The following is a 13,724-nucleotide window of genomic DNA, read 5'->3' as shown; positions in this document are numbered from 1 at the left end:
GAATCAGACATAGGACAAAGCCAGGCTGAGTAAAGACTTTCCCACTCAAGGAATTTAATATGACCAGATCACAAATTAGAGAATTAACCCCACAAGCCAGTCCTCAAGAAAAGAATATAGGACTTCGCATAAAAAGCCAAATTTAAAATTACAAAAGGATAAACCTGAACGTAATTCATGTAAACTGTACCTTCAGATATAAAACCACTAAGCTGTATGAGCTATCAAATCTTAATAATCAAAACAACCAAAAATGTAATTTTTCATTTTCTAGGCACATTGAATAAAGCCGAATGAACCTACAGGCACACTGTGACTTCTGCTTAAATAGCTAACCACAGAATAAAATTAATAGCTAAGCGTGAAACCACTACTCAAAGAAAAAGAGCTACGTTGTCTTAAGTCAAACATATGTTTCCCATCAAACCATTACAGTAAATTAAACCTTGGATGTTTCTCCTCTGCTGAAAAGTTAAGAAATATGAACCAGCTGATCCAGCCTGGAGTAATGGTGGAAGGACAGAAATGGAAACCAGCTGTGTGCACCCTCCAGCCTCCCCCCCCACCCCACCCCACCCCGCCCCACTTCAGACCATCATGGCCACATTGGGAAAGCCTCTCTCCTTGGGTCTTCCTAGATCAAGCCTTCTCGTCCTGTACTACCTGGGACCTAAGTTTATGGCTATGGTCATGTTGAGGCAACAGTATGAGACTACTCTGAAAATCATCTTACAGTGAAAATCCTCATTCTGTGTTTCCTCGGCATGTGTTCAGATGCAGCATTTGTACTAAATGATTGTTAACAGATGTGGAAAAGACCAGATCATAGGTGCCAACATACTGAGATGCAGTAGAATGTGTTAAGAGTATGTTCAATTTTTAAAACTGAAACTATTGAACTATTTTGGATCATGAAATTTATTTAGAGTGCTGAATAAAACGTTAAGGACAGGGTGTTCACTCATTATTACCTGCCCTAAAATTATTTTAAAACCACACAAGCACATGTCTTATTTTGAAACTCTAAAGTTCAACTCTCCTTTAACTTTTTTTTTTTTTTTAATTTTTATTTATTTATTTATTTCCCCCAAAGCTCCAGTAGATGGTTGTATGTCATAGTTGCACAGCCTTCTAGTTGCTGTATGTGGGACGCAGCCTCAGCATGGCCAGAGAAGCGGTGCCTCAGTCCGCGCCCGGGATCCGAACCCGGGCCGCCAGCAGCGGAGCGCGCACACTTAACCGCTAAGCCACGGGGCCAGCCCTATCTCCTTTAACTTTTAAATGAGAGGAATGCATTTCTTTATCCTGAGAGTAGACTTACCCATAAGAAGGAAGATCCGGTCCCTACTTGCATATGGATTGTCGTCTGTTGACTTTTGATCCAGAGGTTCATAAAGTTGTTCTTGTCTTTCTGACCTCAAGGGACAACGGACAAGAATGGTGAGGATGCTGGAAATGGCATCTGTCCTCACAGAGATTAGAAAAAAGAAACAAAATTTATAGTGGGCAGAAAAGAGGAAACAGCCAAAGAATTTGAGGCTCTATGGAAAGTAGCCTAAACTTGCTAATGACTTCATGGAATTAGTGTTCAAAAGACCTACAAGAAGAAACAAAGTGCTGAATTACCCAAAATGCAGCTCAAGTAATATTTTCCAAACAACTGCCTCAAGTAACAAAATACTGCAAGTAATAAATCACTTAAAAATTATCAGTGGCTCAAATGTGATACTTGAAGAAAAGGAAATACTGGTCAAGCCCTTTTAAAAACAATTTATTCATTTGTAATGTGTCAACATGTCAACGTGTTGTACATGTCAACATGAAATGATAAGGTAGAAAGAACAAAAACTGAGGTAACACTTCAACCACCTTTTTTTAAGGTTAGTATTTAAATGACATGTAAAGGACAACCCCAGAGTGTACCACAGATCTATCATGTACAAAATGCAGATTCCCGGAGAATGGGAGTGATAAAGTGTTTACTTTGCTGACCCAACCACAAGGAACAGAAGAGTGTATGGGAGCTCGTTACAAAACTACAATAGGATGTGCACCACATGGTTCCAGCTTTCTTCTTTTTTTTGTTTTTTTGCTGAGGAAGATTTGCCCTGAGCTAACATCTGTTGCCAATCTTCCTCTTTTTCTATGTGAGCCACTGCCACAGCATGGCCACTGACAGCTAAGTGATGTACGTCCGCACCCAGGAACCACACCCGGGCCGCCAAAGCAGAGCACACCAAACTTAACCACTAGGCCACTGGGGCTGGCCCATCCAGCTTTGCTCTTAATGACACCATAGATCTGGGTAGTGTTCAAAAGGTCTACAGAGTAGCAAAACAAATTACAAGTCTAAAAGTCTTATTGCCATAGCTATCTTTTAAAAAGAAAAAGAAAAGATTGCAAAAAACATTGTTATAATATCCTACAAATGTACATCTATAAAGTACAATAGAAAAATTTACATTGACTTCCACATAAACTTGCCAGAAAGTCACTCACAACTCCGAGGAGAATTTCATTCTCTCTCTCAAAATGCATGCAGGAGCCACCCAGAGGTGGGAGAGCAGGGAAGATATCAAAGCTCAATCCAGAAACACTGACTGGCTATCAGCTGGGAGGGACACCGACATTTCAAAGACAAGGACTGTCTTCCAACCTACCTGCCACAAACTTGTCCAAAGTTCTGGAAACTGTTTTCAAGAAACTGCAACAGCCAAAGACAACACGTTATAATATGGAATATTCTAAATCATTACCAGAACAAGGTCACTTTGGGAAGCTATAAATATCATGATCATGGGGAGAGGAATTATCTGTGACCAATCATTTCTCATAATGGGACAACAACTAAGACCTGTCAGATTCCTTAATACCCTTAGATCCAGAGGTTTGGTATGTGCAAGGGGGTTTGTTGCAGTGTTTTCTAAAAGAACAAAAGTACAGAAACAGCTTGACTGTCTATCAGTAAAGAAGTGATTGATGGGGCCGGCCCTGTGGCTTAGCAGTTTAGTGCACGCACTCTGCTAGGGGCCGCCCAGGTTCCGATCCCAGGCACACACCGACGCACTGCTTCTCCGGCCATGCTGAGGCGGCATCCCACATACAGCAATTAAAGGGATGTCCAACTACCACATACAACTATCTACTGGGGCTTTGGGGAGAAAAAGGGGAAAAAAAGAAAGGAGGAGGATTGGCAATAGATGTTAGCTCAGGGCTGATCTTCCTCACAAAAAAAAAAAAAAGAAAGAAATGATTGAATAAACTATGTGCATCCAGACAATGGAATACAATGTAGCCATTAAAAAGAACGCATTAAATCTTCATGTATTAACCTGGGAATATATCTATGACTTTTTTAACTGAAAAAAGCAAAATGCCAAGTCAGTGCATATAATATAATACATTTGTATAAACAAAAATTCTAAAGGGAGAGAGGAGAAAACCCATATATATTTGTATGAGCATAGAAAAACGTACCCACATTGAAAGGTTAGCAGCTATTACCTGGTGGGAGCTGGTAAGGAACTGGTAGGCAGGGGAAGAAGAATGAGCACTTGTTCTTAATACATCTGTCAATTGCTTGACTGGGTCTATAAGTAAGTGTTGCTTTTGCATTTAAAAATTATTTAGAAAAAGTATACCTGAATGTGGTCCACTTGTGATGTAAAAGCATTAGAATAAATTAATAAGTCTATAATTAGTCTAAATTGAGGTTTTTATAAGCCAAAAAATGGGGGAGGAGACGAATTAGGAGGAGAAGAGGAATTTACATTTCATAAGCACTTATTATGTGTATAAATACCTTGGATCTATAGGCTTTATTTCACTTAATTCTCAAACTCTATGATGTAGATATTACTGTTTTTGTTTTACGGATGAAGAAAACGAAGCTTGGAGAGGTCAAATCACTTATGTAAAGTCACAGAGCAAATAAGGGAAAGAATTAGAACTCAAAGCCCTGTCTTCCTAATCCCAAGAGCTGTGTACTTTCCACTCTAGCAACATAAACCAAGTGCTACAGTCTCATATATTAGACTCACAAAGTAGTCTCATTCTATTAAAGGTACCCAGAGAAGTGCTATGTATATTTCCATTTTTCCACAACTGCTTCTTCTCCACCTGAAAGAAACAAGCAAGCTTTAAAATTTCCATAACAGTTTTCTGTCTACATAGAGAGGAGGAAGTGGTTGAAGTTGGAGACCAGAAGAGCTAAGGAAGATGCCCCTTGGCCTGAGCTCAGAATAGAAAGCAGGATACCAATGCCCCTTTGGCCATTAAAATTGAAGCTGGATTTCGAGTAGAGGGCAAAACCAGGGGAAGACCAGCTTTCTATGTGGGACAGGAGCTGTGTTCTGGCAAAGTCAAGTGCGGCACCCTGGAATGAGCTTCATAATCTCGAAGTGGCAGCAAAGTTGGGAGGTGAGACAGACGAGGCAAATAGTTCATTGAAAAGGAAATTTTTATGCACAAAAAGTACATATGATATGCCATCTAAGCAAGAGCCGTTCTAAAATTTTTATAGTAAGATGGTGAGATCTTCTGCAAAGGACTTTGTAAAAAAACCGATACGTGGATTTTGAGAAATGCAATTGGTTTCCAAGCATCCTCTCTTATTCTTGAAAAACCTCTATTGGTGCAGTTCAAAACTGAGATTATTAATGCCTGGAATTTATTGACCTTGTGGAAAGAGATTTTCATACCATCACAACATCTGTCAATTAATTCCTACACCCTAATCATTAGAAACACACATTGCTTTAGCAATACTCATTGCCTTCAGCTGTCTGTAAAATAAATTACTTCAAATGATTTTTTATTGGTTTGCCTAAGACCAAGAAGTCAGATTTTTAAATCTCCATGACAATTTTTATGCAAACACGGGCTTCATTGCACCACTTCAAGATGAGGTAATTTTGCTTTCCCCACTGGGTGGTCCACACCCGAAAGTTTCCGTGAAGATCCAATATTAGTGCTTGTGATTTCCATCACAATCATAGCAACATAAAAATCACAGAAGTTTAAAGAGTTGGGTGGTGATTTTTATTCCAACCTCCTACCCAGAAAAGAAATTCTTCCTGAAAGACTATTCTAGGCTTCCAGCCTCTGGTTGAAAGTGCCCAGATCTTGAAAAGTTCACGACTTGGTAAAACAACCCATTCCATTTAAGAACAAGTGAAATGTTAGAAATGTTTTCCTTACATTGAGCCAAATCTGTTTCCTTGTGTAACTTCCAGCACTGTGATCCTAGTTCAGGCCTTTGGAGCTATTTTTAAATGGCCGTTGTCTTCTCTTTTCTGAACAAAAATCCCAATCTCTTTAGCCATGCCTCATCTGACATTGTTTCCATACTCTTCATTATCTGGACCATAGGTTTTGGATATAATGGACATATTTGCAATTAAACAGTGCTCCTAAAATATGGCACCCAGAATTAAACACAAGGGTCAAGAGCAGTGGGAGGATGGTCCCTGGGCTTTGTAAATCTTTTAATATAGTCTAACTTTAGCAGCCACAGCATATTCACAACTCTGTTGAGCGGGAACTTTCGCAGAGAAACTTTATCCTTCACCTGATGTTTTGTTCTCTTTTGTGTTTTTACCTCATAGTACTTCATTTTTTTAATTCTACTTATTTTACAAAATCTTACTTATTTAGGGTCATCATTTCAGCCTGGAATTTTTTTTAATATATTTTCAATTCTCTTATTCAACATATTAAATATGTTTTGTGTCATTTAGAAAAAAAGTAACAACAAAAATCTAATATGAAAGTAGAATCACACCAATAACCCCACACTTGCCAATAACAAATATCAGCTTGACATGTATGTTTCCTAAGTACGCTGGGTCAGTATTTTATTCCATGTTAAATTGTTTCCATTTTAAGAAATGTTTATTTAAGTAGGGTGTTTGAAGACACTGGAACAGGCTCAGACCCCCCTTAAATAAAATGACGCAAAGGCCATGCAGAGAAAGAAGATCAAGTGACACCAAGTTTATTTACCAAAAAAATTTTGTCTTTCTAGCGCGACAGCTTTGTTAAAGATAGATAGATAGATAGATAGATAGATAGATAGATAGATAGATAGATAGATAGATGATAGATCGATCCTCCATCAACCTGTGGGTTTATTTCACTGCCTCAGACAACACACATTATGAAGAAAAATACATTTGGTACTATGGAAATAATGGGGGGAAAGGGCTTCCCCATGATAATAAGGAATTTGGGGGAGGGAAAGTGCAGCATGCAATGGTTATTATCTCCAAGTTTAGGATTTCTGCTAGAATTCAGGATCTGGATCTGTTGATTTAACTGCAAAAGGAGCAAGGAAGGGGCCGCCACTGCAAAGGTTTACAAGAACCGGGAGAAACTGACAAGTTTGCTGTTTAACTCAAAACTACATTGTATCAGTTCTTCCATTTCTTTTTAACTTTTTGGGGGTCTTATACTTTCATGAAATATGGATATAAAATTAGATACTATTTATTAGTCACTTTGAAAGTCCAAGCCAGGCTTTGAAGAAATTTAAAACTTAAAATTTTATTTTCTTACAATTGACAAAATTCAGGAAAAAAATAACAGAAGAATATTAAAATGAATCTGATCATTTTCTCTTCCTACATTTTATTCTTATTTAATGTACAGGATACATAAGCTAAGGATCTGCCACTTTCTGTTACTTCACCAGAAATCCCTAAAAATGATTTCAAATAGCTTCATCTGAAAAGATAGCATATTTATCATATAATTCCAAAGGAAAAAAAAGTGTTTAAGCATAGTGATAAAAACCTCGTGAGGGGACCGGTCCTGTGGCTTAACGGTTAAGTGCGCGCGCTCCGCTGCTGGCGGCCCGGGTGTGGCTTAGTGGTTAAGTGCGCATGCTCCGCTGCTGGCGGCCCGGGGTTCGGATCCCGGGCGCGCACCGACACACCGCTTCTCCAGCCATGCTGAGGCCACGTCCCACATACAGCAGCTAGAAGGATGTGCAACTATGACCTACAACTATCTACTGGGGCTTTGGGGGAAAAAACAGAGGAGGATTGGCAATAGATGTTAGCTCAGAGCCGGTCTTCCTCAGCAAAAAGAGGAGGATTAGCACGGATGTTAGCTCAGGGCTGATTTTCCTCACAAAAAAAAAAAAAAAAAAAAACGCGTGACGGCAGAAATTCTGTAAGGGAAAATACAAGTTTAACTAGGCTGATATCATATAAATATTATCTGCTTCATTTCTCCAATGTGAGATAATAAATACCTGAAGGCATTTTCTGTGCCTTTAAATAAATAAGACACTCTATGGAGTTTAACAAATAATTAACAAAATGATAATTTAGTATTACAGATGTCATTAAAAATCCTTAAGGCGATTCTATCAGAGATGAAACACCCACTTTATCAGCTATAAAAGGAGTTACTAATTGATAACTCTTAACACTCTCCTGGAGGTGTTGGGCTTAGCAGGGTCGAATGCCCTTCATCATGTCACACTTTGCTCAAAAATCAAGTCTATGGCAATTAGATTCTGGTCATGGGACAGGAAGAATTGATGGGGGAAAATATGGCTTGAGAGGCTGCTCAGGGGGAGATTTTTCCACCAACTTTGGGAGTGCCAACTTGGGAGGAGGTGAGAACGGCCTGCTCTCTGGTAACGAGAAGGATACGATGCAAAACCTGAATGACCGTCTCGCAGTTTACCTGGATAAGGTGGGCACTCTGGAGCAGGCAAACAGCGCACTTGAATATAAAATCAAAGCCTGGTATGAGAAATTTGGACCTGGAGCTAATGATCAAGGAGAAAAACAGGACCACAAGAAGTATTACCAGATAATTGAGGAACTTAAAAACAAGGTAAGAAATTTTGCTACTGATGGACAAAAGAACTACACTAAAAATGACAAAATATTAAAAGATTGGGAACATCTTACACTTATACCTGTACTTTTCTCAATTTAACCAGATTAAGATATTCAATAGGCAACAGAATATACCTCATAGCTATGTTAAATTTTTTCTAATTTGCTTACTTTTATATAGTTCATTTGATGGACAGAATTATAAAAATGTTTCCAAAATATTTAAATAAAATTAAACCAAATAAATTGCGTGTGCTTATTTTATTCTCAAAAAATATATAAATGCTATAAAGAAATATTTAGATAATTATTTAATGCATTTGTCATTAAAGAACCATATACATATAAAATTTCTTTGAAGACCCTGAAATTGGCATTGCTGAATATCAGTGTATAGAAGTTCAGAATGTGAGTGTAACAAACAACTTTTTGTGTCCTGCTTTTCCAGATATCGGAGGCAACCACTAAAAACACCAGCCTCATGCTACAGACTGACAACATGAAGCTAGCAGCTGAAGACTTCAGACAAAAGTAAGATGTGGTTACCTGCAAGGGCACAATTGAAAACAGCAGCTACGGGGAGAAACACCATGTGAAGCCAAACTCATTTTTATACTGGAATCACAAGTTATGAAAAGGGTAGTTTTCTTTTTAGAAATAAATGAAATCCTAAACATGGAAAAATAAATTAACTAATACACTATAGAAGGCCATTATTTACAAGGACGTTATAGTGATTCTGTGTTCAAATGAAGAATCACCACCTAATTTATGTTTCCTAAGTAAGAACTTTTATGTATTAGGTGTGTTTTAAATGAGGTTACTAAAAAGTGCCATTATATGTTTCTGAAGATTCTTTAATTTAACTCCCTCCTTAATGTGTGTGTACAAGGCCTTCAACAAGCAAGAGGGAAATAAGATGTGTCAACTGAGTCCTAAGAAATAAAAATGCTGGGAGGGTTCTTCCCCAAAGCTTTCAGCATTTTATATGCAGTGCCATGGTACCAAAAAAAAATGTGAAATGTTAATAGCAAATTATACTTACAGCAAATATTGAACTGAAGCTTAGCATTTCTGGATTGTTTAGAGTATAAACATAAACCTAATGACCACTGAACACATTTGAAACTTTTTCCAGGTATGAGGCTGAACTGGCCCCGTGACAGAGTGTCGAGACTGACATCAATGGCCTGCGCCAAGTCCTGGGTGGCCTGACTTTGTCCAACACCGATCTGGAAGTGCAGATTGAAACTCTGGCAGAGGAGTTAGTTTATCTCAAGAAGAACCATGAAGATGTGCGTGCCCATAGACTGAAGCATAACTTGCCTCTTTCTTCCTTAATTCTTGTCTTCAATTCCCCTTTAATGATGAGGTTAAGGAAAACTCATAAATGAAGTGACTTCTACTGCCAGTATGGTTGAATTTTTTGATGGTTGTTTCCAATTCAGGAAATGAAAGGCCAGCCAGCTGTTGCAGCCTCTGACGGGCACGCGGAGACGGACGGTGCACCTGGAGCTGATCTACCCGAGCTTCTCAATGACGCGAGAGCTCACTATGAAGCCGTGACCCAGCAGAATCGCCAGGACGCTGAAATTAGGTTCAACAACAAGGTAAACTAAAAACACAGCCAAGGTCAGGAAATGAGGACGACTCCCCTTCACTGATAAATGACTTTTGTTACCGTATTTCAGAGCAGAGCGCTACTACAGCAGATTGCCGCCGCTGCTGATGCATCCGATTCTGCTAAGACTGAGAAGAATGAACTGAAGTGGACTTTTCCGGCTCTGGAGATTGAACTACAGTCTGCAGGAGCCCTGGTATGTAAAAATCTCCCCCTGGGTGGATATGCCAAAAACCAATTTGTCCACACAGATAATTTCATGATTTCACCTCCACAACACGTTTCCAAAATACAGTATTATATTCCCTAATGAAGTTTATTTTTAAAGGCTCTTAAGAAAAATCCAAGATCTTGGGCTTCTCCAATTAGTAACTCAGACAGGAACATTTCCATTTAATGTAGGCAAAACATCTGGAAGCAAAATTATTAATTGCACATATCAGACCCTATTCTGCAAATACTACAGCTCCTGAATTAGCTGAGACACTGCAAATGTCGACCTGAGATGGCTGTTAGGGAAACGCTGGGCTGGCTCATTCAGAATGAGGTCGCTTGTTTCCGTCTCCAGGTAGGTGGTAAGGCGGGGTTCCTGTCTGAATGCTTGAGAGAGTTCATCTAGATAAAATGCCTTCGTTTAGATCAGCTAGGATTAGATTCAATACCAAGGAGTATTTATGTTGTGTTTTAATTAAGACTTAATACTCTTAAACTTGAATAACAATGTTTTGCTTTTTAAACAAATTTTCACTTCTACTTCAAAAGACAAAATTGTTCATGGTAAGCACTTATTAAGTGTCCAATGTTTCAGGAAAAGTGAGATAGGAACCAGGATAGCGGTGGCATTTCTGTCTTCTGGGAAGTACACTTTCACCATAGGGAAGCTTTTATGAAACTAATAATGCATTGGCAAGTTTCTATGTTTTCATTGACCTGGTAGACCTGGACCCCAGTCCCAGGTTGTTTCCAAACTCAGTGTGTAACCTTAGATAAGTCATTCTTCTAAAAGTATCCATCTCTAGGCCTCCTTTTTCCTTTATCTGTAAAACAAGGGAGTTGGTGATCCTTAAGGTAACTTCTGGTTGTAAAATCTATGACTTTACGCAACTAAATCTTTTTAAAAATCAGAAAATTGTCAAGGTGGCAAAATAAATGTTATTGTGAATTAAAATGAGATCTAGATTTACCCTAATTCAAGGAGTTTTCTGAAACTTTTGTAATGCCTTGCATCCGATGGCAGGTTCTAAGGTAGGGTGATCGGCCTTGGCACTGTAGACAGAGGGGCTGGATAATTCTTCGGGGAGGGTGGGTGGCTGTCTTGTGGGTTGTAGGATGTTTAGCAGCATCCATGGTCTTTATCCACTAGACACCAGTAGCATCCCCCCACCAGTTGTGACAACCAAAACTTCTCCAAACATTGCCATATGCGGGAGGGCAAATTACCCCTGTACCACAGGAAAACAGCATCTTCCTACTCCATGAGAGCACATGCTCACCATGGGACAAAATGCTCCGCTTGGTCCAAAAGACACAGGGTGAGGTTCCCTCCTTCCCATGAAATCTCAAACCTCTCCCCCTTAGAACATGGTGTCCAAGTGGAAAAGATTATCTGTCTTGAAAGAGAGGGGTTAGAAGAGAGAAAATGTCCGTGTACTGTCTCCTTTCTTGCAAAGTGTAAAAGGAACACTTTCTGATACTAATTTACCTAAATAACTCTTTGTTTCACCTTTTCTCTTGGGCAAACTTCACACTTCACTACACCCACAGAAAACATCCCTGGAAGCCAGGCTGACAGAATCAGAGGCCGACTACAAGACTCAGCTTGTAGACCCAGCTCCTCCAAGTCAGCAGCGAGACAGAGAGCCGGAGCACAGGCTACCAGCAGCTCCTGGACGTCAAGACATGCCTGGAGAATGAAATTGAGACCTACCATGGCCTGCTCGAGGGGCAGTGCTGGTACGTGAGAAGCTGCGAGTTGGGTGAAGAGGGGAGCAGGTGGGGCTGGGGGCAAGTACAGGTATCAGGTTGCTCCTATTTACATTCCCAACTAAACGCAAGGAGGTTAAACTACAAGGGTTGGACAAACCTTCACAAGACCCATCGTGGAAGTACAGTTTCCAACCACCCCCTTACCAGCTCCATGAAGGTGATGACCTAGGCCTCGATTTATGAACCCAGCCCCCTAGTCCCACGCATTACCACCCCACAGAAGGCACGCCACAAGTGTTTGCTCAACTGAACTGAAATTCAGGGCGGCGCTGTGGCTCTACTGAGCCTCCCTCCTCAGAGCACAAGCCCATCATAGCCAACATGTTACGTGCTTAATAGTCATTTGGGGTGGTGTAATTCAAAAACAGAATGAATGAAAAGTACAAAAAGCTAAAGTTCAATGACTCCAACTTGGAGCTTTTCAAAACGGTCCTGGATGTTATAATTTTTATGACTACCCAAAACAATCAAAACAAGAGTATAAGATGTTCTATTTTTCTTTTCGGTCATGAGTTTGAAACTGGGTCAAAAAGAGGAAATAAAATCAAGGGTAAGTTCTACAAGAAAGATTTTCCATTATTCTATTTCATTTTCTTCAGAGGAACAGTATATTCGAGGTCCAAAAGAGTTGTGTTTTTATATAACTTTATCACTTTTACTAAGCAAAGTCATATCAAACCAAGGCTCTAATTGTAGAATAGTTTCACTGAGACATTTATTAAAATAGTACTGTAATTTTTTCTGTGAAATGTATGTACACCTATATAAATAATAAATGTCTTAGAAGTTTTTGCTACATCACATTTAAGTGGTTTCCTTCTAACATTGTTCAACTCAAAACGTGGGAAGACATTTTTATGTATGTCTACTTTGAAAGGTCAACGGAAGTCAAGAAGGAAAGGAGATAGACTAAATAAAGAAAGTAAGATGCTTAATGGAAGACAAAAACGTGATGAAACCAGATTTAAACTTGTAGATTAGTTTAAGATTGTTTTTCAAACTGTGGCTGTAACCTATTAGTAAATCTTTAGAAATATTGGGTCACAATTGCATTTTTAAATGGAATGGAATAGGAAATACCAAAGTACATTTTGTCTACAAATAGTAAATATTATTTTACAAAAGTTTTCTTTTAATTATAAATGTGTGCTTGCTGTATACTGAAGTAATGGTATAAAATATATTTCTTCTTGTGAGGTGGAGTGAGAAAAGTTGGAAAGCTACTATGTTTTGTTTTTTGGGTTTTGGTTTTGCAGGTTTTTTAGCAACCTGTCTCTACCTCCATCAGTCAGTCTTCCACACTGATGCCAGAAGCATCACCTAAATTTGGATCACATCATTCTAACGTTTTACAAACACATGCTCTGCTCATTCCCCATTGCCTACACATGCTTCACCACGGCCCTCAATACCCTTCGCTATCTGTTTCCAACCTACTAATTCTCCATTCCTCTTTCCTACTAACCACCACCAGGGGCTGCCCTGCACATGTACCCTGAACTCCAGCCATACTGAACTTCCTTCTATTCTCTAAACCTGCCAAGCCTTTTCACCTCTCCGTAGAATATACACTATTGAGCATTAACTATGTGCCAGGCTTTGTGCTAAGCATTTTACATGTATCAACTAATTCAATACTCACTATGACCCTATACAGTACACTATTATCCCCATTTTACAGCTGAGGAAACTAAGACACAGAGCAAATTAAATAACTTGTCCAAGGCAGCTGGTAAATGACCTTTCCAAGGTTTTGACATAGGTAGTCTAGCTCCAGAGCCTATGTTGTTGATGCTATGGTAATTTTTTCTTTTCATTAAGATTTTTTTACCCCCTTTTCTCTGCCTTCTCTACCTGGAAAACTCCTCTTCATTCCTCAAGACCCAACTCAAAAGTTGCCTTATCTACAAAAACTTTGTCAGCTGCACCAGACAGATGTAGTTGTTCCACCCTCTGTGCCTGTTATGTATTTATTGCTATTTATGTAGCAATATGACAGGCATCATGCTCAGCACTGGAGGATCAAAGATGAGAGAGACATAATTTCTACCCCCAAAGCCCCTGCAGTGTGGCAGAGGAGACAGACACTTAGATCATTACAATACACAGTAGTAAGTGCAAGGATAGAGGTTATAAACATGGAGTGCCCGGACATCACGGAGAAGGGAGCTCTAATATATCCTGAGCTTGGAAGAGAAGGTGAGGAGGTAAAGATCAGACAAGGGCTCCTAAAGGGGTGGGGGAGGTGGGGGAGCTGAGCCAGG

General features: G+C 39.4%; 1 protein-coding gene across 1 annotated transcript; it reads left to right on the top strand.

Annotated features, from left to right (window-relative positions):
- Positions 1-7,467: 7,467 nt before the first annotated feature.
- Positions 7,468-11,629, top strand: LOC106802503 (keratin, type I cytoskeletal 27-like). The gene is given in 7 exon segments (XM_087441883.1): positions 7,468-7,848; positions 8,302-8,384; positions 8,992-9,148; positions 9,302-9,463; positions 9,545-9,670; positions 11,306-11,427; positions 11,608-11,629. Coding segments are annotated over 7 exon segments (1,053 nt in total).
- The last annotated feature ends 2,095 nt before the right edge of the window (positions 11,630-13,724 follow it).

The sequence above is a fragment of the Ceratotherium simum genome, chromosome 16 (genome assembly GCF_057802395.1).
Source record: "Ceratotherium simum simum isolate JZ-2026a chromosome 16, ASM5780239v1, whole genome shotgun sequence".
In the NCBI taxonomy this organism is placed as follows: Eukaryota; Metazoa; Chordata; class Mammalia; order Perissodactyla; family Rhinocerotidae; genus Ceratotherium; species Ceratotherium simum.
This window is presented reverse-complemented; position numbering and strand designations above follow the sequence as displayed.